The sequence below is a fragment of the Leishmania major genome, chromosome 36, assembly GCF_000002725.2.
Source record: "Leishmania major strain Friedlin complete genome, chromosome 36".
Taxonomy (NCBI): Eukaryota; Euglenozoa; class Kinetoplastea; order Trypanosomatida; family Trypanosomatidae; genus Leishmania; species Leishmania major.
In genome coordinates this window covers 2,011,576-2,038,201 of record NC_007287.2, presented here as the reverse complement: position 1 = coordinate 2,038,201, position 26,626 = coordinate 2,011,576, and the positions used below count along the sequence as shown (strand labels likewise).

Genomic DNA, 26,626 nt, shown 5'->3' with positions numbered 1-26,626 from the left:
ATACGCGAGGGCGAGCAAGCAGCCCTGAGCGGCGTTCGTGTCGACGGTAGAGTCGGCGTCAGTGCAAGGTTGACGCGCGGTTGTGCAATTGTGGGGGATGTGGGCGAGTCTGTTTTTCGTCCTTTTTCTTTCAGTGGCCCTTTTCCGCTGGTGGCAGCTCTTCAAAGCCTCTGCATCCGTTGACACACACACACACACACACTCAGGCAAACTGCCAGACACCCACCCACATCATGTATCCGTGCTGCCCGGGAGAAGAAAAAGTGTCTTAACGTGTGCCCACTTTCTTTTGGTTTCCTCAGTGTCGTGCCCGTTTCTTCCTCGAAGTTTCGTCTCTGACCCTGCTCGTCGCCTCCGGTTCTCGTCTGCCTGCCTCTCCGCTCGTTTGTATGCTCTCCCTTCTCCACCGAATAACCGTCTCTCTCTCTCTCTCTCTCTCTCTCGTTCCTTCGTGTAGCTGGGTGCGTGCGAGTGCATCTAATTTGTGATTCCCTCATCCTTACTCCTCCGACGAGGCAGCTAATCGGTTCGGCGGCTCTTTTTCGCCAACCCCGTCTTGTCGCGCTCATCCTCTCCTCTCTGCCAGGCGCAGGTTTTTCGATCCAATGAACGGCGCGGCGCTTATTGAGCACGCCACTTTTGTCACGGAGCGGGCGTGGGAGTATGCGAGCAACACGACCTCCGTCTTCAACAAAGCCCGCTCGCTTGTCGCCGGGGACGCACAGTTCTTCTCGGTTGCACCCAAAGTCGATGATCTTCGACGTAGCCTGAGCTCGGAGTCGCTCCATGACAAGCGCGATGGCATGAAGCGCATCATTGCGCAGATGTGCAAGGGAAGTGACATGCGCCACTTCTATCCTGACGTAGTCAAGAACATCCACGTTCCCTCGATCGAATTGCGCAAGCTCATCTACGTCTTCATCGTCTACTATGCTGAAGACTGCCCCAACGAGACACTCCTGTCTATCTCTGCCTTTCAGAAGGACCTGCTCGACCCCAGCATGCATGTCCGTGCCCTCGCCCTCCGCATGCTCGCGTCGCTCCGCATTCTTGCCATTCAGCCGGTGGTGATGGTTGCCGTGCGGAAGTGCGCCAATGACATGGCACCGCTGGTGCGCAAGACGGCCGCCCTTGCGCTTGTGCAGATACACACGCTAGCTCGCCAGGAGCTGGACCGTGAAACCGTTCGCCAGCTACTGCGAACGTTTCTGTCTGATCGCAACCCTGACGTGGTCGGCGCAGCCGCAATGGCGTACACGAGGATCTGCCCGGATGAGTGGGACCTGGTGCACGGCGTGTACCGCCGCCTCTGCAGGATTCTCATGGATTGTGAGGAGTGGGGTCAGGTGGTGCTGCTGCGCCTGTTGCTGCGCTACGCACGCCAGCACTTTGTGGACCCCAGCGGGCCGTTTGCGGCCACGGCTGCATCGGGCAGCCGTGGCTTCTCGAGCTCCAGCGGGGAAGGGACGGACAGTGACGATGACGACGCAACGTCCTCGTCTCGCTCCTCCTTCAACATGACACTGTCACGGGGCCGCGGCGCCAGCAAGAGCGACACCGCCGCGGATGCACAGATGGACCCAGATCTGCTGCTGCTTCTCAACTCGACTCGGCCGCTGCTGTGGAGCATGAACAGCGCCACGGTGGTCGCGACCATCGCGCTCTTCTGCCACTGCGGCACACGACGCTTTCAGGAGGCGTGCGTGAAGCCGGCGATGCGACTGCTGAATACGTGCACCGAGGGCCATATTGCCGTGCTGCATGTCGTCTACGCTCTGCTGTTGCTGCAACGCGATGCATTCCTTCCGTACCTGAAGAGCTTTTTTTTGCTGCCCCTGGACGCGGCCGATGTGCGGCACCTTAAGCTACGCATCCTCTCCCGCCTGGTGACGCCAGCCACCTGGACGGAAGTGTCTCTGGAGTTCCGGTCCTACCTGCGGCAGTACAGCGACGCCGCCGTTGTCGAGGCGATTCAAGGGCTGGCGCAGGCGGTGCAGCAGTGCCCGCCCTTCGCCGCACACACCATCCGTCTTGTGACCCCGCTCCTCTCAAGTCGGACCAGCTCACCCGCTGTCGTCGCGGAGGCTGTAGCGGTGCTGCGTGTGCTCGTACTGCAGGGCACCGACCCGGTGCGCATCTCACGGCTTGCCTGCCAGCTGACACTTGACATCATGGAGCAGCGAATCACGGAACCGTCGGCGGTGGCGACAATTCTCTGGTTGACCGGCGAGAACATATCCAAGCACCCCTCCATGGCCGCTGCGGCGCCGGACTGCTTCCGTGTGTTTGCGAAGCGCTTCGGTGGCCTCACTTCGGAGGTGAAGCGGCAGGTTCTCACGTTGGGCTGCAAAGTGTGGGTGCACTTGCAGGGCAACAGCGAACTCTCGGAGCGCTTCAAACGTGTGTACCACTACGTTGCAGAGCTAGCCAAGTACGACGATGACTACCGAATTCGTGACGAGGAGCGCATCATTGAAGCGACGTTTGATCGGCAGAGCGGCACATTCGCAGGTGTGCAGACCGCGCTGCTGCGTGAAAAGCCGCTTCCAGACGTCAACGACCCCTACGCCGATCGAGCCGGTCTGGAGATGGGTACCTTCTCCCAGCTGCTAGGGTCGGCCGTGCGCATCTACGACCCGCTGCCGACTTGGGCGACGGAAGCGACGGATGGGGCACTGCGCCGCTCCATCGAAGAGACGAACGCGACTGCCGCCGCGGTGACCATGTTCGAGTCCACCTCCGGTGAGGAAGAGAGCGGCAGCAATAACAGCAGTGACACGGAAGGGGAAGAGAGCGACGACAGCGACGGCGCAGCCTCGCTGTCCGGCTCCTACGAGTCCAGCTACAGCGGCTCCAGCGACGTGGGTGATGTGAGCGGCAAGTCGAGCTCCGCGTCTGACGGCGATGCCGCGGATCCGTCCGGCGCTTCAGCGGCGCAGAAGGCCGGCAGCGGTGCTGGTACAGTGAAGGCGTCGCCGCCCAAGTTTACGGTGAAGATCACGACGCAGTCGGCGCCACCGCCCGCTCCTCCTCCAGCTCCGGCACAGGCGACCGTGAAGGCGGCCGGAGAGACAGATACCGTGCCTGCTGTTGTTCCAGGGCTGCCGCCGTCGCCAGAGACGGTCACGGAGCCTCACTCGGTCGTAGAGGCGTAGGCGACAAGTTTGTGCATATTCTTTCCCTCCCTCTATCTCTCTGTGTGCCAGTTGTAGGCGGTGCAGTGCAACAGCTCCCACATTGATACTGCAGGGGCGCGTTTGCGGAGGAGGGGATAGGGCGAGAGAGCCGCGTGTCGAACCTGCTTGCACCTCTCCATGTGCTTCTGTGGCCTTATTGTTGTTGCCCGTGTTGAGCCATCGACTTTTCTGATGGTGGCTCTTCCACTTCTGCTCTTCTTTTTTTTGTTCGCTCATCATTGCTCAGACGCTCGATGGGGGGGGGGAGGTGGCGGCGCTTGCGGACCGACAGTCGTCAACGTCTTTGAGGTCCACCAGCTCCCTTCTCTTTCGCCTTTGTGAAACAAGAGTGGAAATAGACTAAAGGAAAGGGAAAAGAGTTCACAGAAGTACACCCGCAGATCCGCGTACCCGGAGGCACGCTGCGCGACTCACTCTCCTCCCCCACCTGTTCTTTGGTAGCAACCGACTAAAAACAAAGTTGTACTCGAGAAATACACACGCACACACACACACACACACACACACATACCCCCCCCCCCTTCCACACACACACACACAAAAAAAAAAGAACGGACCCCGCGAGCAAGCACCCACACCGCGCACCAGGCGAACGCCACCCTACAGTGTGCCTTCACTGCCTCTGTGAAATGAAGTGGCGACAGTCGGTAGGGCCACCCAAGGAAGTAGCCAAACGCATTCCTGGTATAGTCTTCACTCCATCGCTGAAAGTAGTCATTGGTGCAGCGCCCCACCCCTTCTCTTCGCTCTGCACATCAGGGAACGTGCCAGGATGCGGCTTGCTTGGACCGTGTGTGTTCACCTCCTCGACCTTCTTTGGCGTGACAGGCGACGGCGACGGGGTGGGGGTGGCGTAGTGAGGTGCTATCCGCAACCGTTTCAGCGTACCCTCAAGGGAGGGGAGGGGGTCACTTTTCCAGGCCGTCAAAACGTTTGGATGGAAGGATTGGCCTTCCGCATTCATGTGATGGCCCCGTACGCTGCGGTGAGAAAGGGGGGGAGGGGGAGAGACAGCTCTGTTGCGCCAAACGAGCCTTTGCCCTTGGCCTCGGTCTAGGCACGCACCACGGCTGTCAGGCATATAGCGAACCCGTGCTTTTTCTCGCGCATGTCGCACCTCCATGTCTAATCCTGTGTCGCTCCGTATCTCTCTCGCTTGCACTTCTTGGCACGCTTTTCTTTCGTTTCACTCTTGTTCGTTTGCCCTGCCTTCGCTTCCGTGTGTTTTCTATGGTGGGGTATGGGGGTATGATGGATCGGTCGAGGGCCTGCGCATCGGTGATCCCTTGTCTCTGTTCGCCTCTTTCTTGCCCTATCCATCTCGCTCTCTTGCCGGTGATTCTCGCATATTCGATAGTGATGAGGGACCTGCCTTCCTTCCCACAGACGTACTCCGCCACATCAAAGCCGCTACCTCCTCGTAGGAGATCGAAGAAGAGAGAAGCGTGGGCTGTAGACGTTACTCGGCGACGTCAGTGCTGCCACCCTCGCCACAGCCGGCCTTCGCAATAGACATCCACCCCTCCCCTTGACACACGCACAACAGCGAGCGCATATCATTAGACGTGCACCCCGCCACAGAAGACGCTCTTTGCGGACACGACACGCAAGTGCACGCTAGTGGCAGCGCGCTTGCTATACACGTATACCAACACACGCCGCCGGCCGCCGACCCGATTCCTTCGCATCAAAAGCTGTCGGGAGTGGGTGGGCGAGAGGAAGCGGGTACGAGCATCGCCGCTGCCCGTCTCTCGTGTTTTACATTGTTGCCTACCTTGAGCTCGTAGGGCCAGTGCACCTCACGCGCCCCACGACGGTGGGCGTCTGCTCACACACACACACACACACACACACACGCACATATATACCTGCATACATATACAGACACACTCACGCCGCTCCGACTCTCTCTGCACCTGCTGTGCTTTTCTGGCGAAAGACGCTTCTAGTGCGAACGTGTGTTTTCTTCGTGTCCGGCCTAGATTTCTTTTCTGATCTCCTCGCCTACTGACCTGTCTCGTCGAACCTCTTTCCTTGGTTCGTTTCTCACCTCGTTTCTCTCGGCTATTGGGCTTGTTTGTGTTGTTTCCGCCCCGTCCTCTCTGTGTCTTGTCAGCTGTATCTTGCAGCAGTTTGTCAACTCTTCTGTACATAGCTGCCTTTCATCGCTGGGGTCACCCTCTCTCGAGATTTTACCCTTCACTGTATGTTTTTTTTTTTGTCGCCTGTCTCTTCCAGAATCGCACTTGCCATTGCTGCGCACTCGCCCCTCCCCCCTCCCCTCCTGAACTGCGGTGAAGCTCTGTTACTGTTGCTGTTCTCCTTTTTCTGGCTGAGCTTTCTCTGCGCATCTCTTTCTTTTTCTCTGGGGTGGGGGTGCATTGCCGGGTGGGGGCACCAGACCTCCGCGAAGCGTGTGTTGCACCTACGCCTACACCGTGTTGTACACCTCATAGCACCTCTCATTGCCGCATTCAGCCCGGTTCAATTTTTCCTCTTGCGGTGTGAGTGAGTTGAAGCTTCGTGCAGGTCGCTTCGACCTCGCCTTACCTCACTCTTGGTGTCTGGCGGGGGAAGTTGCCTGACCCTGCTGCAGCTGCTGCATGTGTTGCGGTCTGCTGGCTCCTCATTTCTTATCTCATCAGCCAGCGCCTGGTCGCTGTGGTCGCACGGACTAGCGTTCTGCTTGTGTGATTTTTCTTGGTGAGTTTGTGTTGCTGGGTTGGTGCCGCTGGTGTTCGTTTTTGCTGCGATTTGGTCTGCTATTTCTCAAAGCGCGTGCCCTCTTTCGCTTGCTTCCGCATCGTCTCCCGTAACTCCGCTCCCGCTTCCCATCGCCTCGTGGAAGGGCATCTCGTTGCCGCCTATCGTTTATGCTATCCAGCTCTCTGCGTGCCACACGGAAGAAGTAAAACGAATAACTTGTTAAGTGCATCGCTCATGTCGTTTATGGAGGAGATGAGCGATGCACCCGTCAGCATCACAGGAGAGATGTGGATGTGTGCTGACAGCGCCGGCCCGTTGAAGGTTGGGGCTGGCCGCGGCCTCAAGAACCTCATCACCATCGAAAAGGACCGCTTCTGCGCTTACTCCTCCCGTAGTGAGCAGTGTAAGCAGGTCAAGCAAATCGCCTTCCGTAGCATGAAGTGCGTCGCGTGGTTTGCGCATCACCCTAAGCCGCCAGGGCGCGAGCCGGCAGTGAGCACCACCGCCGCCACCCTGCGACGCGGCGCCCGCAAGGACCCGCTTGCAGCGACGTACTACTATCTTGTATTGGAGTTTCTGCGCGACAACACGATCCCTGGCACCGTATCGCTTGGCAAGCGCGAGCGCATCGTGCTCTGCACAGATGATCAGCAGGACTTTTCAATTTGGCGAAAATTTGCTGAGCTTTACGAGTGCCCGCCTGTCCACGAAGGGTTTGTGGAGGGTCGCGACAAGAAGGCCTTGAGGGCACAGGCGCCTGCAGGTGGTGCGCGAGATCATGACGACACCACCTCGAGTGATGACGAGGGCTACGAAGGAAGGGGCCTGGACGGCGGCAGCGCCGTGAGTCGTCGTCCGCTCGACCTGTGGAAAAATCGATGTGTGGCATTGCTTAACGACTTTGCTCACTTGTCGAATCCGTCCTTGCAGGTCCAAAGCGCTGACGTCTTCGACACGCCGGCGGGCTGTGGCGGGCTCGACTGGGACGCTCACGTAGAGTCCGTGCTGCACGCCATCGAGCAAGACATGCGTCCTTCGATGAAGGTTGTACCAGCCCCTTCTACCAGAGGCGCTGCTGCGGGGCCGTCGTCCCTGCTCTCTTCGCCGTCGATCGCCCCGAGCAGCATCCATCCCTGTGCGGCGACAAAGGGAACAATGGAGACGGACTTCGACGAGATGCAGTCGCTGGCGAGCAATCTGCAGGTGGAGCTGGAGCAGTTTCAGGTGGTTGCGGCTGAGGTGGGAGCACTAGCAGAGGGCAGGGAGCTGAAGACGACAACGATCTTGCCTGACGCACTACATGCCTACGTAGAGCGTCTGAGGAAGATGCCGACACCAGCAGATCCAGCCGATAGCGTTGCGGCACAGCGAGAGGACAAGACGGCGGCCAACGCCAGTGCAGCTGCCGCCGACCTTGCAAAGCTGGAGAGCGCCTGTGTAAATGCGGTGCGGAGCTTTACGGACAAGGTGCACACAAGCGCGCTTCCTCTGTCACAGGAATGGAACCGCGAAAAAGCAGAACAGCAGGAGCGGGCGGCCCTTCCGCAGCGTGTGGAGACAATCGTTGCTGTTCTTATCGACGAACTCACCCGTGCCGCCGCGGATGTGTCCGCCCTCAAGACGTCTCTGGCCACAAGCATGGCCCCCACTACGGCCTCTCCGGCGACAAACGTGCCCTTGGAGCTGAGCGAGCTTCGTAGGGTACTCAACCAAAAAGAATTGGAGGTGGAAACGCTGCAGCAGCGGCACTTCCACGCGAGCCGCCACACAAAGCAGCTCTCTCGCAGGCTCGAAGAGCTGGTCTTCTCGTATAGTGACGTAGCGCATGACATGCTGCGGTCACAGTACCGCGAATACGCGTCTCTGCGGAACCTGTTTCTCAGAGCACTGCGCGGCGAGGTGCCTCTAGACAATTCGACGGCCGCCGAGGCATCTTTGGGAGAGAGTGGCTCATTCGGCGGCACGAGCGAGGCCCGTTGCTCGGGTCATCTGCCTGGTTCCTTTACTGGCGTGCAGAAGCTGGTCATCTCTGCCGCTCATTTGGAGGCGATCCAGGCCCTCGAGCAGGAGCGCATTGCTGCCCGCGAGAGGCAACGCGAGCTAGAGAAGGTGATGAAGGAGTTGGAGGTGCTAAGGCAGGAGCGTGATGAAGAGATTGCCAACCTCAAGTGCAACTTTCTCGCAGCCGGGGAGGCGTGGGAGAAGGACGTCGCCGTACTGCAAGCAAAGCTGACAGCGCTGCAATCTGCCATCCCGCGAGGGGCACTGCTGCTTCCCGCCTCTTCGCTGGCAGCCCATACTGCAGTGAAGGCCGGCATAGCGCAGAAACTTCAATCAACGCAGCCGCACACTCCTACTGCGCCTGCAGACACCCGTGAGAGCACCGAAACCGTGACGCCGATGCTCGCCGAGAGTCACAAAACACTCCACAAGCTGACGACGCTTCTCGCAACGACCCCAAAGGAGACCGGTGTCGAAGCTGCCGTAGTGACCCAGCGACTGCAGGCTTTCTACGATTGGGTGCTTGAGGCTGTCGTACCTCTTTCCTCAACGTCCGTGTCCGACGGCTCAGTGCTGGAGATAATAACCCATGTTGTCCACGCCTATCATGCACTCTTTCAGCAGATATCCACCATTTACACAGCTACCCGATCCGGGACGGATGACACTCACGTGGATGTCCTCAAACTTGTGAAGAACGAGCACGAGAAGTTTGAAAAGCTGTGGGGAATCCTGGAAAAACACTTGCTCATTCATGGTGAGGACAGCTCCTTTCACATCAGCGGCCACCAGTCGTCGTCGGAACGCACCGCTCTCTTGTTTTCCTCACCTCCTACCATGGAGGAGCTCGATCAACTACCATCCTTCCTAGAAACGCTGTGGACCAATGCGACTCTCTACTCGCAGCTCAAGCTCCGTAGCGGAGGCGTCCCCATCGCTACTTACCTTCAAGACCTTGAGAAAAAGTCCGCACAACTGGAACAGCAGCAGCTTCAGCATACACAGCGAGAAAAGAGATCCCTCAGCGCGCTAATGGCTACTTTCCAAGACGACAAGCACCACACCTCCTCACTCATTGGCCACGCCAACTCCGCGCTTGCTGCGTTGGGCGTGGGCGCGCCGGCGTCGGAGTCTGCCGCGGAGGCGATTGCGCGCGCGGCCGCCGATGCCGCGGAGCGCGAGCGTGCACTGCGCGCCGAGGTTGCCGCGATGGAGGAGCGCCTGGAGGCGGCGAACGCGCAGCAGCAGCAGCTGCAGGCGGACCGCGACGAGCAGCTGCGCGACGCGGACGAGCGGCTGGCGGAGACGGCGGCTGCGCACCAGGAGCTGTCGGGCAGCGTCGCCGACGCGCTTGCTGCGTTGGGCGTGGGCGCGCCGGCGTCGGAGTCTGCCGCGGAGGCGATTGCGCGCGCGGCCGCCGATGCCGCGGAGCGCGAGCGTGCACTGCGCGCCGAGGTTGCCGCGATGGAGGAGCGCCTGGAGGCGGCGAATGCGCAGCAGCAGCAGCTGCAGGCGGACCGCGACGAGCAGCTGCGCGACGCGGACGAGCGGCTGGCGGAGACGGCGGCTGCGCACCAGGAGCTGTCGGGCAGCGTCGCCGACGCGCTTGCTGCGTTGGGCGTGGGCGCGCCGGCGTCGGAGTCTGCCGCGGAGGCGATTGCGCGCGCGGCCGCCGATGCCGCGGAGCGCGAGCGTGCACTGCGCGCCGAGGTTGCCGCGATGGAGGAGCGCCTGGAGGCGGCGAACGCGCAGCAGCAGCAGCTGCAGGCGGACCGCGACGAGCAGCTGCGCGACGCGGACGAGCGGCTGGCGGAGACGGCGGCTGCGCACCAGGAGCTGTCGGGCAGCGTCGCCGACGCGCTTGCTGCGTTGGGCGTGGGCGCGCCGGCGTCGGAGTCTGCCGCGGAGGCGATTGCACGCGCGGCCGCCGATGCCGCGGAGCGCGAGCGTGCACTGCGCGCCGAGGTTGCCGCGATGGAGGAGCGCCTGGAGGCGGCGAACGCGCAGCAGCAGCAGCTGCAGGCGGACCGCGACGAGCAGCTGCGCGACGCGGACGAGCGGCTGGCGGAGACGGCGGCTGCGCACCAGGAGCTGTCGGGCAGCGTCGCCGACGCGCTTGCTGCGTTGGGCGTGGGCGCGCCGGCGTCGGAGTCTGCCGCGGAGGCGATTGCACGCGCGGCCGCCGATGCCGCGGAGCGCGAGCGTGCACTGCGCGCCGAGGTTGCCGCGATGGAGGAGCGCCTGGAGGCGGCGAACGCGCAGCAGCAGCAGCTGCAGGCGGACCGCGACGAGCAGCTGCTCGACGCGGACGAGCGGCTGGCGGAGACGGCGGCTGCGCACCAGGAGCTGTCGGGCAGCGTTGCCGACGCGCTTGCTGCGTTGGGCGTGGGCGCGCCGGCGTCGGAGTCTGCCGCGGAGGCGATTGCGCGCGCGGCCGCCGATGCCGCGGAGCGCGAGCGTGCACTGCGCGCCGAGGTTGCCGCGATGGAGGAGCGCCTGGAGGCGGCGAATGCGCAGCAGCAGCAGCTGCAGGCGGACCGCGACGAGCAGCTGCGCAACGCGGACGAGCGGCTGGCGGAGACGGCGGCTGCGCACCAGGAGCTGTCGGGCAGCGTCGCCGACGCGCTTGCTGCGTTGGGCGTGGGCGCGCCGGCGTCGGAGTCTGCCGCGGAGGCGATTGCGCGCGCGGCCGCCGATGCCGCGGAGCGCGAGCGTGCACTGCGCGCCGAGGTTGCCGCGATGGAGGAGCGCCTGGAGGCGGCGAACGCGCAGCAGCAGCAGCTGCAGGCGGACCGCGACGAGCAGCTGCGCAACGCGGACGAGCGGCTGGCGGAGACGGCGGCTGCGCACCAGGAGCTGTCGGGCAGCGTCGCCGACGCGCTTGCTGCGTTGGGCGTGGGCGCGCCGGCGTCGGAGTCTGCCGCGGAGGCGATTGCGCGCGCGGCCGCCGATGCCGCGGAGCGCGAGCGTGCACTGCGCGCCGAGGTTGCCGCGATGGAGGAGCGCCTGGAGGCGGCGAACGCGCAGCAGCAGCAGCTGCAGGCGGACCGCGACGAGCAGCTGCGTGATTGTGTGAGGGAGCGCTGTGCGTACGTGTCGCAGGTATGCTTGAGGGAGTTGGAAGCTAAGGAGGCGGAGGCACGCTTTGATGTCGTCGGGGCTTATTGCGCTCTTTCCCCCTATGTGTCTATCGCGTCTTCGATCATTGGGAAGTTGCTGGATATTCGAGGGATGGTTGGTGGTGATGTTGATGAGATAGTAGGACGGGTGCGAGCACTGGTGGCGGAGCTTAACGGTTTACGCGCATTTGCTAGCGAAGCGCATGAGAAGGTAGTGTGGTACGAGGATGTAAGGGTTCGTGTACCGTTGAAAAAGCTTAGCGACTTTGTGCGAAAGCGTGACGGCACCGACGAATGTGAGCAGCGAGAGGAGTTCTCGGTTTCGTTTCTTGCAGAGACGCTGCGAAGTAGCTTTCGGGTGCTACAGTGCTTAGATTCCGAAGCAATGGCGCTGCAAGAATCGATCTTCTCAATGACAGCGTTATTGAAGGAGTGTGGTACGGCGTTAAATGAGAGCGTGACGAACTTGCAAAAGGCGCTGCCGTGTGCTGCGTCTAAGGAAGACACGTCGCCATCACAGTCTCATTCCACTCTACCAGTGGAATGGGGTCTGCGTGTGGTCTGCCGCCGCCTAGGTGCGACGGTTTCTGAAGCCGTGCACTGGCAAGGGGAGCTGACGAACATTTTAAAGGCGACCTATAGAATTCTCATCGCTACTAGTGACGGCACCCGGGTGCACGGCGCCCCGGTGAGCGACGGTGATCACCCGTCTTTCGCGGAATACAGTCAACTGCCCCGACTCGCGGCGCAGGCATGCTCGGAGCTGTTGCACTCGCGTCGCTTTGCCGCTGTTGAGGATGAACTGGCTGCTGTTACGCAGCAACGAAATGATCTCACAGGCACGGTCGGTACTTGCTGCGGATCGTTGTGTAGCGCTATTTCCGTCGCCACCCCAGGCAGAGTCGGCGCTCTTCCGGCCACGGCAACGTCGCTGACGTGCGATGAGGCGAAGTCGGCTCTCAGAGATATCACGGTTCTCACGAGTAGTATCTTGCACGATTACGCCCAAAGCATGGAACACACGTTGGCGGTACTAACCCCGCTTGCAAGCATCGCGGCAGACACATTCGCCTTCTCGTCCTCTTTCGAAATGCTGGCTGCAGCGACGGAGGCTGTGCGAGCCCGCATCAAGCGCATGGAGAGGAGTCAGCTTCAGCACCTACATATGAGCCAATGCGATGAGGAAGGGAACGCAAAGGCGAGGGGCGCGATGCAAGACCAGTTGTTCGCACTAAGTGAGGACGGTGAGGCTGGGGAGCTCGCGCGCAGAAACGAGCAAGAGGAGCAAGCAGCTCCTCTTGCAGAGGTCACGCTTCAGCGGCAGCGCTGGGATGCTGTCGCCGAAGTGCTCGGCAGGTTCGCTGAGGATGTTGGCGCCACCGTGAGGGCAAAAAACGGCTCCGAATCACAGAGCGTTGGTAACACCGAGGTGCTTCCACTCGTGCGGCAAGCCATTTCACTGTCAGCCTCAGCTAAGGCTCAGGAGGAGCTTGAAGGTCGTCTTTCTGGCATTCTAGATGCTTGCAAGCGTGGCGCTGCTGAGCACCATTGGGCTGAGGCGACGGCAGCTCGGATGGCACTGGATCCGGAGGAGTTGCATGCATCCGTCACGACCGGCGAGCACAGCCCTGAAAAAATGCAGGCGCGAGCGAACGCGTGTCAGATGCCGATTGCGACGATGGAAGCGGCGCGTGCGGCCCTCGGGCAGTCTACGACACAAATGCAGCTCGTTGCCGCTCGTGCACACGAGGAGGCTCTCGATGTTGGCGTGCGAGAATGGGATGCGTCAGAGTCCGGCGTAAGAGCCCCGGCAGGCGAGGGCGAACGACTGGGAGAGGAGATGTACCTTGTACAGTCGCGCATGGACGCCATGCAGGATCGTCCCAACGAAGCCGAGGAGCGCGGTTCATCTCAAGTCATGGATGCCGGTGTGTTGCTTGAGGCGGCGGGGCAAGTGCGGTCTCTCGAGGACGTGATGCGCGTCGTTGCCTCTTACAGCCTTGAGTACAAGACGAAATCTCTGGAGTCCAAGGAGTCGCGTCTTCGGAGCGAGATAGTGCAGGATTGGGCGGTGATGATGGTTCCGTTGGCAGTCGAGCTGCGGCTGCTACGCGCCATCGCGGCCGGTGTGGACCGTCCACTGCCGGGAACCGCTCTTGCCGATCTCCCCGCGCACGGGTCAAGCGTGCGTCGTGAACTTACAGAGGCAGGGCGCTCGCTGGGGGCTGCGGCGTCGGCCCCCTGCACCGAGGAAGCGACCCGCGAGGCGCTTCTCGGGGCGATGGACCAGGCCTGCCAGCTTCTCCTTGGAGCACCACCCGAGAGGGTGTTAGATACTGCAGCGCCACATGGAACGGCATCATCTGCGGAAGAGTGCCCCGCTGTCACGTTTGCAGGTGCGGTATCCACGACGGATGTGGCCGGGGGCACCGCACCCGACAAGCTTGCAGACACTGTGTATGCTATGATAGAGGAACGCGGTGACCGCGCTGCTGCCAATGGTACTTTATGCACAGGCGAAGCGTGGTATAGTGCCGTGGCGCGGGTGACGCAGACGCTTTGCAGCGCCTTGTCTTCCGCCGGGGTTGCTGTTTCAGTTCCGGCTGACCACGGTTTCGTGGTGGGTCATTCTTCCTGCGTTTCGCCGGCTTCGCAGACATCGATGTTGGACTTCCTTGCATCCGCTGCCGAGCATGTTTTGAAATACACGACGGATACCACACGACTCTTTGAGGACTGGCGCGAGTCTCTGCAGGATTGTCTGTCGCGCACCGAGTCTAGCCTACCAACTCTCGTTGCGGCAGTGGTAGAGGAGGTGGCAAGTCTTCGTGCGGCGTCTCAGTTGGCTGCTGAGGAGCAACAGCACCGCGACCACGAGCTCGACGCCCTCAGAACACTGCTGCAGGAAGCATCCGCTGTCTTCTCGGACACCTCGCCTTTTCTTTCTATGCAGTCGCCTAACTTTGTGGAGAAATGCATGGCGTATGCGAAGGAGTGCGCGAGGCTGACAGCGCTGGAGAGCGAGTTGAGCAGCGTTCTGGGTGCCGCATCGGCGCAGAGGTCGTCGTGGGAGGATGCGTCTGTCTCGCTGGGAGATCTGGCGGCTGAATTGCAGCGGGATCGGGTGGAGCTGCGAGAGGTGGAGGTTCCAAAACTGCAGGGACTAGTTTGCACTCTGAGCGTCGAGGTGCTACTCGCAGAAGAACGCGCTGCGCGTACGATGCTGGTTGCTGAGGAAGCTACGAGTCGTCTCCATGCGCTGTGCGATCCGCAGCTCCGAGAACTGGGCTTCCTGGTGGAGAGGGCGCTCGCGCGGGCAGCTACGGCCGAGGCGCAATGCGCGGAAAAGACAGCTCAGCACTGCTCCCTCCTCGCAGCGCACGAGTCATTGGTTACCATGGCGTCGGGTTTGGTGCCCGTGCAGGAAGACTGTTGTAGAGCGCTCGTCGAGAGCGAGGGTGACGCGTCATGCGCTGCTGCGCCGACGCGCTTCACATCAGAGGCGTTGCGTATCTTGGAGCAGGAAGCAGTACTCGTCCCTCGTCTTGTTCAGGCGCACGGGCGGTTGACGGCGACGTGCGCTGCACTGCGCAGTGACTTGGACGCTGCGAAAGCGGCTTGTGTGCAGGCGCTTGCGGATGGAGAGGCGGACCTCGACATTGCGCGGAGCAAGTCGACAGAGTTGGAGGCCCAGCTTGAGCATGTCCTTGACGCTATTGAGGCTCTCGGCTCCCTTCTTTTTCCCCATGAGGAAGCCTCGCTTAGGGATGCCTCTTGTTTGCCGCGCCTCGTGGAGGCCGCAGGGCAGCTCGCGCATACTGCTGCTGCAGACGCCGCGGCCCGGTGCCGCTTGGAGAGGGACGTTTGTGACGGTGCCGCCGCGTTTGCAGAGCAGCAGAGGCAGTGCACCGCTGCTGAGAGTAATGCCGAAACGCTGCAGGAGACGGCCCGACGCTATGAGTGTCAGGAGGCGGAGGAGATACAGACACTGACGGCGTCGGCAAAGACCGCGGCGGAGGCGTACGCCGGTATCGTGACAGCATTGTGCTTATCCGCGGAATCGGTGCCCTCGGCCGCGTCAGCTGCTGCTGCTATAAGTGAAGAGCAATGGGCAGCTGTGGTGCACGCGGTACAGGCGGCAGTCGAGGAAGGCGGGCGCCAGACGAGCGACGCGGCGGAGCTCCGTGTGGAGATGAGAATCCTGCAGTCCCGCATGGCTGAACTCAAGGCGGCGGTGCTGGAGTCGGAAGCCCGAGAAGGCAACCTGCTGCAGCGCCTCAACGCCCTCATGATGTCCTCAGAGCCGCTGAAGGCAGCTGTGACGGCAGTGGTAGCCTCGCGCGAGTGCAACCTTGAATCACTGGAGGATGTCGCGCTTGCAATGCAGGCTGCCGTGCAGCTTGTAGAGCGTCAGCAAGGCAACATCAATCAGCTGATAGCTGGCGGCGGAGATCTGCACAGCGGTGTCGAAAGTCTCAATGGCAGGTTGTGTGGGGTAGCGAAGGAGTGCGACGTGACAAGGCCGTCCTTGGCTTCTCTGGAAGAGACCCATGGCATGCTGCAGCGGCGTATGGCCCAGCTAGAGCGACACGTCCACGACACTATTTCAACTGTGGACTGCCGAGCAGTGACCGTGCTGGGTGCGGCGGAGTTGCGGCGACTCGACAAAAGTACACCAGCGGACTGCTTGGATGGAATTGCGTACGTCGCTGATGCACTCGCCTGCAGAGCGGAGGAGTGCGATGCTGCCAAGGCGCAGCTGCTTGCCTGGAGGGCTGAGGAGCGCATCCGCGAGGAGGCGAGCCTGCGGACCACCACAAGACTGTCGACCCTGTGGCAGGCGTTTCGCACAGCTCTCCTTCCTCTGCTGGTCGACGAACCCGCTGACCGCGGCGGTTGTGGCGAGGTGGCAGTTTTTTCAGCTGACCCCGTTGAGTTCCTCGCAAGCGAGGCGGAGGCGAGGCAGGCGGCTCAGATGATTGTCGACACCGCCGAGCGACTGCGCCGCACACACAACGATCTGCAAGCTGTGTACGCCGCCCTACGCGGCCACTTTGGAGGTGATGCCGCTACTGGTGTCCGTGAGATGACCGCTACGCCGCACGCGCCGGCGCGTGTGCTTCACAACAGCGGCGTCACGTCGCTGCGCTTCGACGACACTGTGACGGCGACGCTCCATCTCGTGAGCACTGTCGTGAATGCCAAGTGTACCTCCGTGAAGGACTTCATCGATCACGTCGTCTCCGATGTGCTGCGAGACACATCGGGGAGTGCGCGCGTTTCGTTTGCGGCTCTTCGCCCCGGCGCCTTTGCGGAACGGCTTCAGGGCGTATTGGCTAGTCTGCGAGCATTGCGAGAAAGCAGCGATCAGCACCGCGATCGGGCTCGCCGCCTGCCCGCCTTCATGGACGCCTTGGTGGAGACCATCCACAGCCACGGTGGGCGGGTGGACGTGGCGTCCACTGACGCTACCGGCGCTCTTGCCATTGCGGACGCGACCATGCCGTACCGTCACAGCCCAGCCACGACGCTCGAGGACTGTCAGGCACGAGAGCAGAGAGCGATCGTTCACGGTCTGCAGGCATTACTGAACCAGCAAGAGGAACGTGTTCGCGCTCTCACAGCTGAATGGCAATGCGTGAAGATGCAGTACCACCAGCTGTCTCAGGAGCAGGTCGCTGCAGAGGAGACGGTTGTGGAGCTGCGCCGCCGTGTGCAGTTCAAAGTGCAGGAGGATTACAAGCTGGAGGAGAGTCTTCGCGAGCTTGACAGCCACCTCGATCAGCAGGCGCGCGAGCTCTCCATGAGGTACTTCGCCGATCAGGACGCCATTGTGCGACGCTTCACGCTGCTGAGAAATCAGATTCACGCAGCAATGCGTCTGCCAACGCGGCGGTCGGCGTCTGCCATGCCGCCGCGCACACCAGGTCGCGACACCTCGACCCCGCGAAGCTAGTCGAACCGTGAGGCCTTGGTAACCTCGTGTCCGTGCTTGTCAGAGGAGCTGTTCAGGCGTCACTAAATCTGTTCCTGCTTTGTAGGGCGAATGTGAACATGGCTTTGCTGCTTTGATCTTCGTGCTGCGTTTTGTGTGTCGTCCACCCAACCACTCCCCTGATTCTTCAGTCCTGCGAGGTGGGGGCACGGGCGGCGCTTCGTCAGTCCCGAGTCGAGCAACAACAAGACCCGAAAAACAAACAACAACCGACCGAACGCCGAAGCATGCAACGGAGATGAAGGAGATGCAGGCAACGTGCCTCTGCGATGGACTTGCCACTCCTATTCTTTCTCACCGTGCGCGTAGTGAAACGGAGACAGGGTATGCTAACAACGATATACGCAGGCAGAGCTACCGCCCACAAGCATGTCAGCTCGGCGCTGTCGTAGCATGAGCGTGTCTCAACGAGCCGCTGAACCTTTTCACGCTGCTTGGTGTGAGGCGCTTGTGTGCTAGCCCTCCCATTTCTATGGATGTTTCCTCCCTCCAATTTTGTAACGGCCACTGCTCTCTCTTTTTTTGCTGTCCCTATCCTTGTCTTGTCTGCCTCTCCCTTGTTCGCTGCCCCGCACCACACGCACCCCGTCTCCGCTGTCGCCCCCTTCACTCCCTCCTCTCCCCCCTCTTTTTTGCCGTCCGGTTCCACGCCTGCCGGCTTGCAAACTCCTTTGCCGCATGTTTTTTCGTTTCGTTCTCATTCTTCCTCACTTCTTCATGGACCTTCTCTCCCATTTCGCACTCGTGTGGCCGTACCCAAGCAATCATAGCAAACTCCCGTGAACTTGTCATCCCCACCCATCTCGCCTATTTCTGTTGGACAGCTCGACCCTTAACGCGCTCGACATTGACCAGCGCGTGCGTCTGCATGCGTACACGAACGTCTACAGCGGATTCATTTTAGGTGGCATAGGAACACAGACACGCACGCGCACCGTTGTCTGGATCGACCGCTGACGTCCACCACCGTCTGTCACGCATTCTCACCGCGGTCCCTAGGACCGCTCATTCCTTATTTTGTATTGCCCCCCTCCGCTCAGTGTGTTTTCTCGGCACTTTCGGTTTTGCCTCATGCGTAATGTTATCAAAAGTCACTGAAGACGGAGCCGGCAGCGCGTCTGTCGGACGTCGCATCGATGCAGCCATCAGGGTGGACCGATGGGAGCTGCGCGAGGACACCCTGCCGATTGGCGGCCAGGCACTTGTGAGCGAGACTCTCTTCTCTCTCGGAAACGGCCTCGTCGGCGTGCGTGGGCATGCAGAGGAGACGGAAGCGGGCCAGAACCGCCACGAACGGCACAGGGCGCACACTAGTCGTCAGCGTGCGTATTATAACATCCGTCGAGGTGGTGATGAGCTGCTCAGCGACGTCAAGAATCGACATTCTCCTTTTGGTGATGGGGGAAACTGGCACTACTCGCGCGCGCAGGGCGGCGGCAATAGTGGCGGTAGCGTCAATGGCCCTCGTGGACAGCGAGGAGTATACTTCTCCGGGTTTTATGAGCAGCGTCCTCTCATGCATCCACGCTCTTTCTCAGCTGGCCTCTCGACCAAGGAAGGCTACCGCCTGCGCACGCCAGATCCCTTCTGCATCGACGCGTTCCTCAGCGGCGAGCACATCAGCGCCGCACGAGGTCCCACGCGGAGCCACGCTCGTCGCCTCGACCTGCGCACCGGGGAGCTGCATCGCCGCTTTGTCTGGTTCTCCAACCAGCAGCACCGCGAGATTACCATCGAGACGCGCCGCTTTGTTTCTGCGGCGCGCAAGAACATCGCCGCTATGCACTACAAGATGAGCGTGCGAAACGCGCACAACGCCGACGTGCGCCTTATCTCGCGCACATTCCTTTCAGCTGCCGAGTACGACGTCGAGACCATGCTCACCCAGTCGAACATTCAAGACGCCATGAGCGTTGTGCTCGTGCGAACACGTAATAGCTGTCGTCATCTCGCCATCGCCTCCGTCGAGACGTGCACGTCCCGCTCCTACCCTGCCGGCATACAGACCTTCCCGACGAGGGATACCAGCACCCCCACCCAAGGTGCAACCGGTGGTGACACGGGCTTTGCCACATCTCCATCGGGTGCCGTCCCGTCGTGCAGTGCTTCGCCATCGAGCCCGGCGGCCGCGTCTCCGACAACTCTCACCCCAAACAGCCGCGAGACAGAGTGGGGGACGGAGACGTCCTACACGAGCTGCATCTCCGACGGCGTCATTGTCGAGTTTGTCAAAGTCATCGGCCACTTCGGCGACGAGGATGCGACGACAGAGGAGTTGCTCGACGTGGCAACGCATCAGACTCGCAAGGTGGCAGCGCTCGGCTACGAGGGGCTGCTGGCGGAGCACCGCGACGTCATGAACGCCTTCTGGGAAACGGCGGATGTGCGGGTGGAGCCGAGGGCGGATGTGCAGGGCGCCTTCCGCTTCAATATCCTGCAGACCTACATGTCGACCAGCGGGGACCCGTACTACTGCTTCCCAACCCGCGGTCTGACAGGCGATATGCTCTTGGGTGTACAGCAGTGGGATGTGGACGCGCTGATCGTGCCGTTCCTCTCCCACGCGTGCCCCAGGAAGGCGCGCGCGCTGCTTGAGTTCCGCATTCGTACGCTGAACGAGGCAAAGGACATTGCGGCGGACTTGTCGCTGCCCCGCGGTGCTTTGTTCCCATATCGTACCGTGACCGGAGAGAAGAACCCCACACCTTACTGCGGCGCGTTTCTCTTCGTGAACGCCGTCGTCGTCTACGCGCTGAAGGAGTATGTGACGGCGACGAACGACACTAGCATCCTCGTGCAAGGCGGTGCTGACCTCATCTTCACGACGGCGCTTGTCTGGCTGCACTGGGGCACGTGGGAGAAAGGCCTGTTCCACCTGCGCTCGGTGTCGGGCCCCGACACATACAATGATGTCGCCGACAACAACTTCTTCACGAACTTGATGGCGCAGATGCATCTGCAGTGGGCGGTTCAGCTGGCAGTGATGCTGCGACAGGAGAACCTGGAGATGTGGCACGGCATTATGCACCGAGCTCAGATGACGGAAAACGACATTGTTGCCATGGACCAAGCGGCAGCGAAGATGGTACTGCCCTTCGACGGCACCCATCGTATCCACCCCATGGACCAGTCCTTCATGCGCAAGAAGCACTGGAACCTCACGTCACTCAAAGACGGCGCGGAGGGCCCGCTGACATCGCTGTACCACCCGACAGTGGTGTACCGGCATCGAGTGTGCCACATACCCGACGTGCTGCTGGCAATCATGCTCGCGCCAGACAGCTTCTCGTTAGACGAGGCCAAGGCGGACTTCACGTTTTATGAAGCTGTAACCGCTTCAGACTCGGCGCTGCGGCTCGCCATCTTTAGCGTCGTGGCGGCGCAGCTACGTTTGTCAAACAAGGCGATGAGCTACTTTCACGACTCACTCTTTGTGGACATCGACAACCTCATCGGCAACTCCGACGGCGGCCTCCACTGCACCGCGGCGGCGGGGTCGTGGAGCTCCATGGCGGTGGGAATCTGCGGACTGCGCGTGGCGCAGGGCGTATTACACTTCAACCCCGTGTTGAGTGAAGAAATGGAAGAGTTCGAGTTCCACGCGCGGCACCGCGGCTGTCTCGTGCGCGTCCTGGTGACGAAGAGGCTCGTTACATACACGCTAGTCAGCGCGCCAGAGGGTGTGACGGATCTCATTCTGGTCCACGCCGGCGTAAACCGCATCACCCTGCGACTGAATCACCCCGAAACGGTGCGGCTTTTTAGCGAAGTGCGCGTGTTCGACTTCGACTGCGTCGTATTCGAGCTCGATAGCGTCGTCGAGGACATCGAGGGCGTTCACTACCATGCCTGGACACAAACGCTAGAGGAACATTTTCATCAGCACGGCTTTTCGGACTTTTCAATGACGAAGGAGCTCTACCTCGCTTACCTACGGCATGTGAAGCCCTTCTACGGCCTGAATGAAATTTTCAAGAAATACAACCAGAGCCCCCCGCCGGCCGGCGAGGTGGATGACACAGCGGAGTCGAACACTCTCTACGGCCTGTGCCGCCGCAAGCTGCAGCTGTTCCGCTCTTACGCGACGACGCACGGCATGCCGATGCGTGAGGGGGTTCTGCAGCTCATCTCCCTTCTCCGTCAGTACGGGATCGCCGTCGGGTGCGTCAGCGGCAGCAAGAATGCGCGCTGGGTCATCAACGAAACCACCAGAGGCAGCTCCATTTTCGACAACTTCCTGGAAGGCAAGGAGGGCGAGGAACTGGGGCTGCGTTGGCGGCCCGAGATGGACTACTTCGAGGCCTGCGCGCACCGCATGGATGCGGCGACAAACCGCGCCGTGGTGGTGATGGATGGCATCGATGGGTTTTCCAAGAAGGCGCTGGAGCGCTTCCGCATGGTTGTTGACGTGAGCCCAACTCCTGAGGAGACCACGCTGTCCATTCCGAGAGTGCTCGCGAAGAATCTTAGCGACATTACGATGGAGACGCTGAATGAGTACACTGTCCGCGGAGGCGTCGTCAATCATCTGCGGCAGATATAGAGATTGCTGCGTGTTCTCACACAGCAGGAAGGAGAAGCAGCAGAAGTGTTCAGAGGAGTGGGACGCCGTTTGTCGACTTCATGTCTTTCGCACGCTCCCTTGCATGCTGTGCTGAAGCGCATGCGTTGCGCTGGTCTGCGCTGCACCCTTCCCTTCCCCTTTTTTTGTGGTGCTTTTCGGCTTCTTTGTTAGCTATCCTGTTGTCTTCCTCTTATTCTCATATATGCATAGTGCATTGGTGTTTGGTGCTTTAGTCGCAGCGGAAATTGGGGAGGGGGGAGGAGTCTTGACATGCGTGTCTGTGCGTGTGCGGGATGAGCGGCGGCCGTGGCCCCTTTTCGTTTGTGGTTGTTTTTCACCCCCCTCCCCGCCACTACCACCCTTTTCTCCCCTCCGTGTTGATGTGTTCGAAGCGGACGTGCTTCTTCTTTTCATATGCGTTGCAACGGCGATGTCGTGTTCTTACTTTCTATGGTCGTGTTGTTATTGCGCGCTCCTGCTCGTTTCCTTGTTGTTATTGTTGCTGCTGCTGTTCTCTCGTTTGCCTGGTGTTGTTGGGAACTTCGGTTTTCTCCGAACGGGGAGGCCACGTTCACACGCGCATGGGCGGCTGCTCTTGCGGCATTTCACTATCCTCTCCTGTCTCTCTGTGTCGCACTATCCCTATCCCTGAAGCGCATTTCGTTGCCACTCAGCGTGCCGAAGGGCTCGCGTATGCCCCCCGGTGATTCTCTCTCCTCCACACTTGCTTTTCGCTTGTCCCTTCCTCTCTCTCTCTCTCTCTGTGTGTGTGTGTGTGTGTGTGTGCGTGTCACTGTTCTTGCGCCTTGCTTGCGCTCGCTGCTTGTGGCATTGATGCCTGTACTTATATCGCTTTTTATGATTGCGCCATCTCGTGTATGTTTCTTTTTCGTTGTCGCGTCTGCCTTGCCTATCACATGGTGCGCTCCCTCCTTCCCCTCCTGCCCACCCCCATCTATGTAGCGATATATATCTCCCCCCTCCCCCTCTTTTTTTCGCTTCTCTTCCGGCCCCCTTTTCCCCGCTTCTTCTCCTTTGTTTGTGTTTGTTGATCCCTCCCTTCCGCTCCCGCTTCCCTTTGCTCGTTCTGTTCGATCAACTTCAAGAGGGGAGCTGAAGCATGCAAGCACACAAACGCACACACACACACACACACACACACACACTCGATGGCTGAGGTGCATCTTTCTTCACATCCACGTGCACTCCTCGCAAGCACTTTTTTTCTGCGGGGAAGTACGACCACACACGCACACAAGTACGCACATAATGCAATTGCAGCCCTGCGATGGTCAGCAACAGCAACGAACGAACAACAACAAAAAACAAAACAAAACGACAACGAGAATGCTGCCATGCAGGATAAGGAAGTGCTCGCCTGGAACTGCAGCGCAGCACACTTGCTCGTGTTCACCAGCGCTCGAGCACCTCTATGCGCGAAGCTGACGCTTTTCGTGCCGAATGTTGCAACGCCGCATAGCGGGGGCGCGGGTTGTATAACGGAAGAAAATTTTCGTGCTGACCCATTGGAGGAACGGGTCTGTTAATCACTTGCATCACCCTCCCTTCACGTCCCACGCTTCCCGCATCCCACGGTATCTTCCTTTCTCCTCCCTTCGCCGCACAAACACCTCGCTCTTGCCTCTCGGCCCTCGCCTACAATGTGGCAGACGTTTGTGCAACAAAGTCACGCAGCAGCGCTGGCATTGCACCGTTCTACCTGTACTTGTTCGCTGAGCGCGCGCCCTGTGCACATGCGGCAACGGTGTGTCAGTGCCCCGGTCTCTGGAGCCGCCTCCTCTGCCGCTGCCGCTCGAGCTTCCGCAGTAAAGAGCCGCTCGAGATACCGGCGACGATGGCGCGGCTTTGGGATCGCAGCAGCCTGCTTCGTTGTAGGCGTGGTGCTCTACGTGTGTCTGGGTAGCTCGATCATGTTTCAATCGAGTGCGCAGCAGCGGCAGCGTCGCAGACCGGGGAAGTACCCTGTACTGGCCGAGCGTGATGTAATGGCGCTGGACGTGGCCACCTCGCAGGTGGCGAATCTGGCAACGTTGCCAGCGCTGGACAACTTAGTCAAGTCAGCAGCTGAGCTGGGGGCGGTGCACGCGCAAGTGCTCGAACAGGTGGTTGCTGCGCAGGAGGTAGAGGACGGCGGGCGTGCGCTTCGCGAGCTGGGCGTTAGTCAAAGCCACCTTTCTAGTGGCTGCTCTTCCCTGCGACGTGCTGCCGATGTGAGCTACGCGAAGCTCAAAGCCATGCTGCTGCAGGAAGCGCATGCGGAGCTACATATGGCCCCGACCTCACTCGTGCGCACCACGTACGGCTGGATGCTGGGCAACATCTATCTTTACAGCGCAGTGTTGCCGGAATACTACCTCTTTCGGGACGATAGCACTAACCACGCACTGGTGCTCCTGCGCAGCACCAACGTGCTCTCCTGGAGCCCACGTGTGCACACGGTGCCGTCGGCAGAGATGCGCGAGCACGGCGCAGCGGTGGCGACCTATGACTTGTTCAACTGGTCTGGGGGAGCGGCGTGCAGACGAGGGCCTCTGGGTCACGTGCCGCACGCGACGCGATTTTGTGAATCGTCCTTCTCCTCCTGGTCCGCCGTGGCGCGCCGCGTCGCCGCCACGTACGAGGAGCTCATTGTTCTGTACCCCACCTACGCACCACTACGCCTGCACTATGCGATTTCGTTTGCCTTTCTTGCGATGGACACCGCAGCTGATGTGACGGCGGGTGGCACACAGGGTCTTGATGGCCACACGGCAAAGGCGCTCCAAGTAATCCGGAGCGACCGCTCAAAGCTCAAGGGAACGTACACGCATGCCGACGCAGCCCACGGGCCCGTTTTGGCTCTCCTGGAGGCGTTTCTCACCCCAGTAGCGTTGCGCACCGCAGACCAGGATGCTCAGCTCGTGGCGGCGCTCCGTGAGTGGGAGAGCTGTGCTGAGGCGCAGGCAGCGCTGCTGGAGGCTACCTCTTGGCCGGGGGGCGTTTTTCCTGGCGAGTACCGTGCCCCTCTTCTTCGAGACGTGCAGTTGTCACACTTACTGGCTAAGGCGCAGCTTCATTTGGGCGATGATCATGCAGCGCTGCAGACGTTGCGCTTGTGCTTGTGATGGATGAGCGGGAACGGCTTACTATTTCACATGCTATCCAACCCTGCGAGGGGTTTACGGCGCTCGGCTAGCATTGCAGACGGAGCGGCCCCATGCGGTTTTTGACGACAGGGTCGTTTTGGACCGTTTCTCTAAGCCGCGTGTGCGCGCATGGGGCCAGCGAGTGCGCCCGCCCCCCCCCCTCCCACACTTATGATAGACAACGTACATCCACACGCGTCAGCACACTCAAATACCCACAAACACGAACTTGCATAGAATGCCTTCACGGCACGCTGCATCGAGTCGGCGAGAGAGAGAGAGAGAAAGGCAAAAGACCGCTGCGTCGTTTGTGCGTGCTGGGGGTGGGGCTTAAAAAGATTGAAAGGCAAGGGCAGGTAGTGGTGGTGGGGGACCCATCTCCAAGATCGGCTGGAGCGGTGACGATGTGAGTGGCAGCGAGCCCATCCACCAACCTGCCGCCCTCCTCTCAAACGACGACACGAATTGAAAATTAGTGAAACACTCATCATACGTATCTGTCACATACGCACCTGACGAAACGAGGTGTATGTGTGTGTGTGTCTGTGTCTGTTTCTGTGCATTTTCGCGGCCGCCTCGTCTCCTCCTGGGCCGTGCGCTCTCGATCGCTCTTCTCGCTGTTGCTGTGGCGCACTCGCAGGCTTCCTGCACGAGCCATATCTTTTCTTGTCTACTCGTCCTCTGTTCTGCTCTCATGCCGCATGGTGCTACCTTTGCGTGTGCGAGCTTTTGTGTCTCTCGGTGTGCTTACATCAGGAAGCTGGTGAGCACCTCAACGTAACACAAGGCGCCGTTGCCTTGGCCGCTAATCCACCGAAAGTTGCTACTGTCCGCGTTGACAGGTACGTTCGCACAAACTCTCACCCACACACCTGCCCCCCTCGCCTCTACTCGGAAGGCACAGGCACAAAACATCGGGCTGCGAAACCGAAAGGAAAGCAGCAGCAGCTAACGACAGCGACAAAAACCGAGAAAGAGGCGTTGCGGACGCCGCCCATCTCCCTAGCGCACGCTTCCTACTCAGCGGCTCCAATCAAACAAAATGGGGCGCCGCAGTGGCTGTGTGTTGTGGCTTGCTGCCGCAGCGTTGGCCATTTTTACACTTCAGCTGCGTAGCGCTGTCGCAGCGCCGATGGATCTTTCCAATCCTGTAGAGCGCAATCATTTTCTTTTATTAGCACCCTACGGTGTTCGTCATCGATCAGGCGCCAACGCTCACGGAGAAAACACAGCGCGATATGTGCAGCTGAGCAACGGCTCTCGATTTGTGTGCGACACAACGGGCACAAAGCGCCGCGATCCCCTCGACGCCAAAAACTACCCGCTGCGACATCAAATGGAGTCCTTGATGACCTTTATGCGGGGTTCCGACCATCCGTGCGTGCACTACGCAGAGGAGAGCTACGTGACAGTCTACTGCTGGGACAACGAGGTGCGCGAGGATGCTCTTTCAGAGAACAAGGCCTCCTCCCTGGGGAGGCGGCGGACCGACGGACCTCAAATGTACTGGGCCTCCAACGACGCGTTCGGCCGGTACGCCGCAACCGTCTACGGAGATGGTGACGAGTGTCCGTACGACAAGGGACGCCGCATAGAGACAGAGGTGCGCTTCTACTGCCGGTACTCCGAGTTCGAGAACCCGATTCCGTACATGAGTATCCACGAGTCGTCGCAGTGCCGCTATATGCTGCGCCTTCTGTCAAGTAAGTTCTGTTCCGTGCACCAGCTAGATCACCCAAGCGAGGAGGAGACGGTGCAGTGCCAGATGTTGGCTGATTAGCAGATCATTGGTGCGCGCAACCGTTTGCGGCTTTGTTGATGAAGAGAGCGAGCTAGCTCTGCGATGTATATGTGCTGCTACTGCGTCTCTCGCAACTCTTCTTGATAGTCTTGTTGTA

The 26,626-nt window shown here is 60.4% G+C and overlaps 5 protein-coding genes across 5 annotated transcripts; all 5 read left to right on the top strand.

Annotated features, from left to right (window-relative positions):
* Positions 1-605: 605 nt before the first annotated feature.
* Positions 606-3,155, top strand: LMJF_36_5260 (putative adaptin; the record flags this gene model as incomplete). The annotated part of the gene is made up of 1 exon (XM_001687060.1): positions 606-3,155. The coding sequence occupies one exon, from the start codon at positions 606-608 to the stop codon at positions 3,153-3,155; it is 2,550 nt and encodes an 849-aa protein (XP_001687112.1).
* Positions 3,156-6,137: 2,982 nt separating this feature from the next.
* LMJF_36_5250 (conserved hypothetical protein) lies at positions 6,138-16,979 on the top strand (the record flags this gene model as incomplete). The annotated part of the gene is made up of 1 exon (XM_001687059.1): positions 6,138-16,979. One exon carries the CDS (start codon positions 6,138-6,140, stop codon positions 16,977-16,979), a length of 10,842 nt encoding a protein of 3,613 aa, XP_001687111.1.
* A 1,117-nt stretch (positions 16,980-18,096) lies between these two features.
* Positions 18,097-21,561, top strand: LMJF_36_5240 (putative glycosyl hydrolase; the record flags this gene model as incomplete). The annotated part of the gene is made up of 1 exon (XM_001687058.1): positions 18,097-21,561. One exon carries the CDS (start codon positions 18,097-18,099, stop codon positions 21,559-21,561), a length of 3,465 nt encoding a protein of 1,154 aa, XP_001687110.1.
* Positions 21,562-23,243: 1,682 nt separating this feature from the next.
* Positions 23,244-24,707, top strand: LMJF_36_5230 (conserved hypothetical protein; the record flags this gene model as incomplete). The annotated part of the gene is made up of 1 exon (XM_001687057.1): positions 23,244-24,707. The coding sequence occupies one exon, from the start codon at positions 23,244-23,246 to the stop codon at positions 24,705-24,707; it is 1,464 nt and encodes a 487-aa protein (XP_001687109.1).
* A 1,063-nt stretch (positions 24,708-25,770) lies between these two features.
* LMJF_36_5220 (conserved hypothetical protein) lies at positions 25,771-26,508 on the top strand (the record flags this gene model as incomplete). The annotated part of the gene is made up of 1 exon (XM_001687056.1): positions 25,771-26,508. The coding sequence occupies one exon, from the start codon at positions 25,771-25,773 to the stop codon at positions 26,506-26,508; it is 738 nt and encodes a 245-aa protein (XP_001687108.1).
* Between the last annotated feature and the right edge of the window lie 118 nt (positions 26,509-26,626).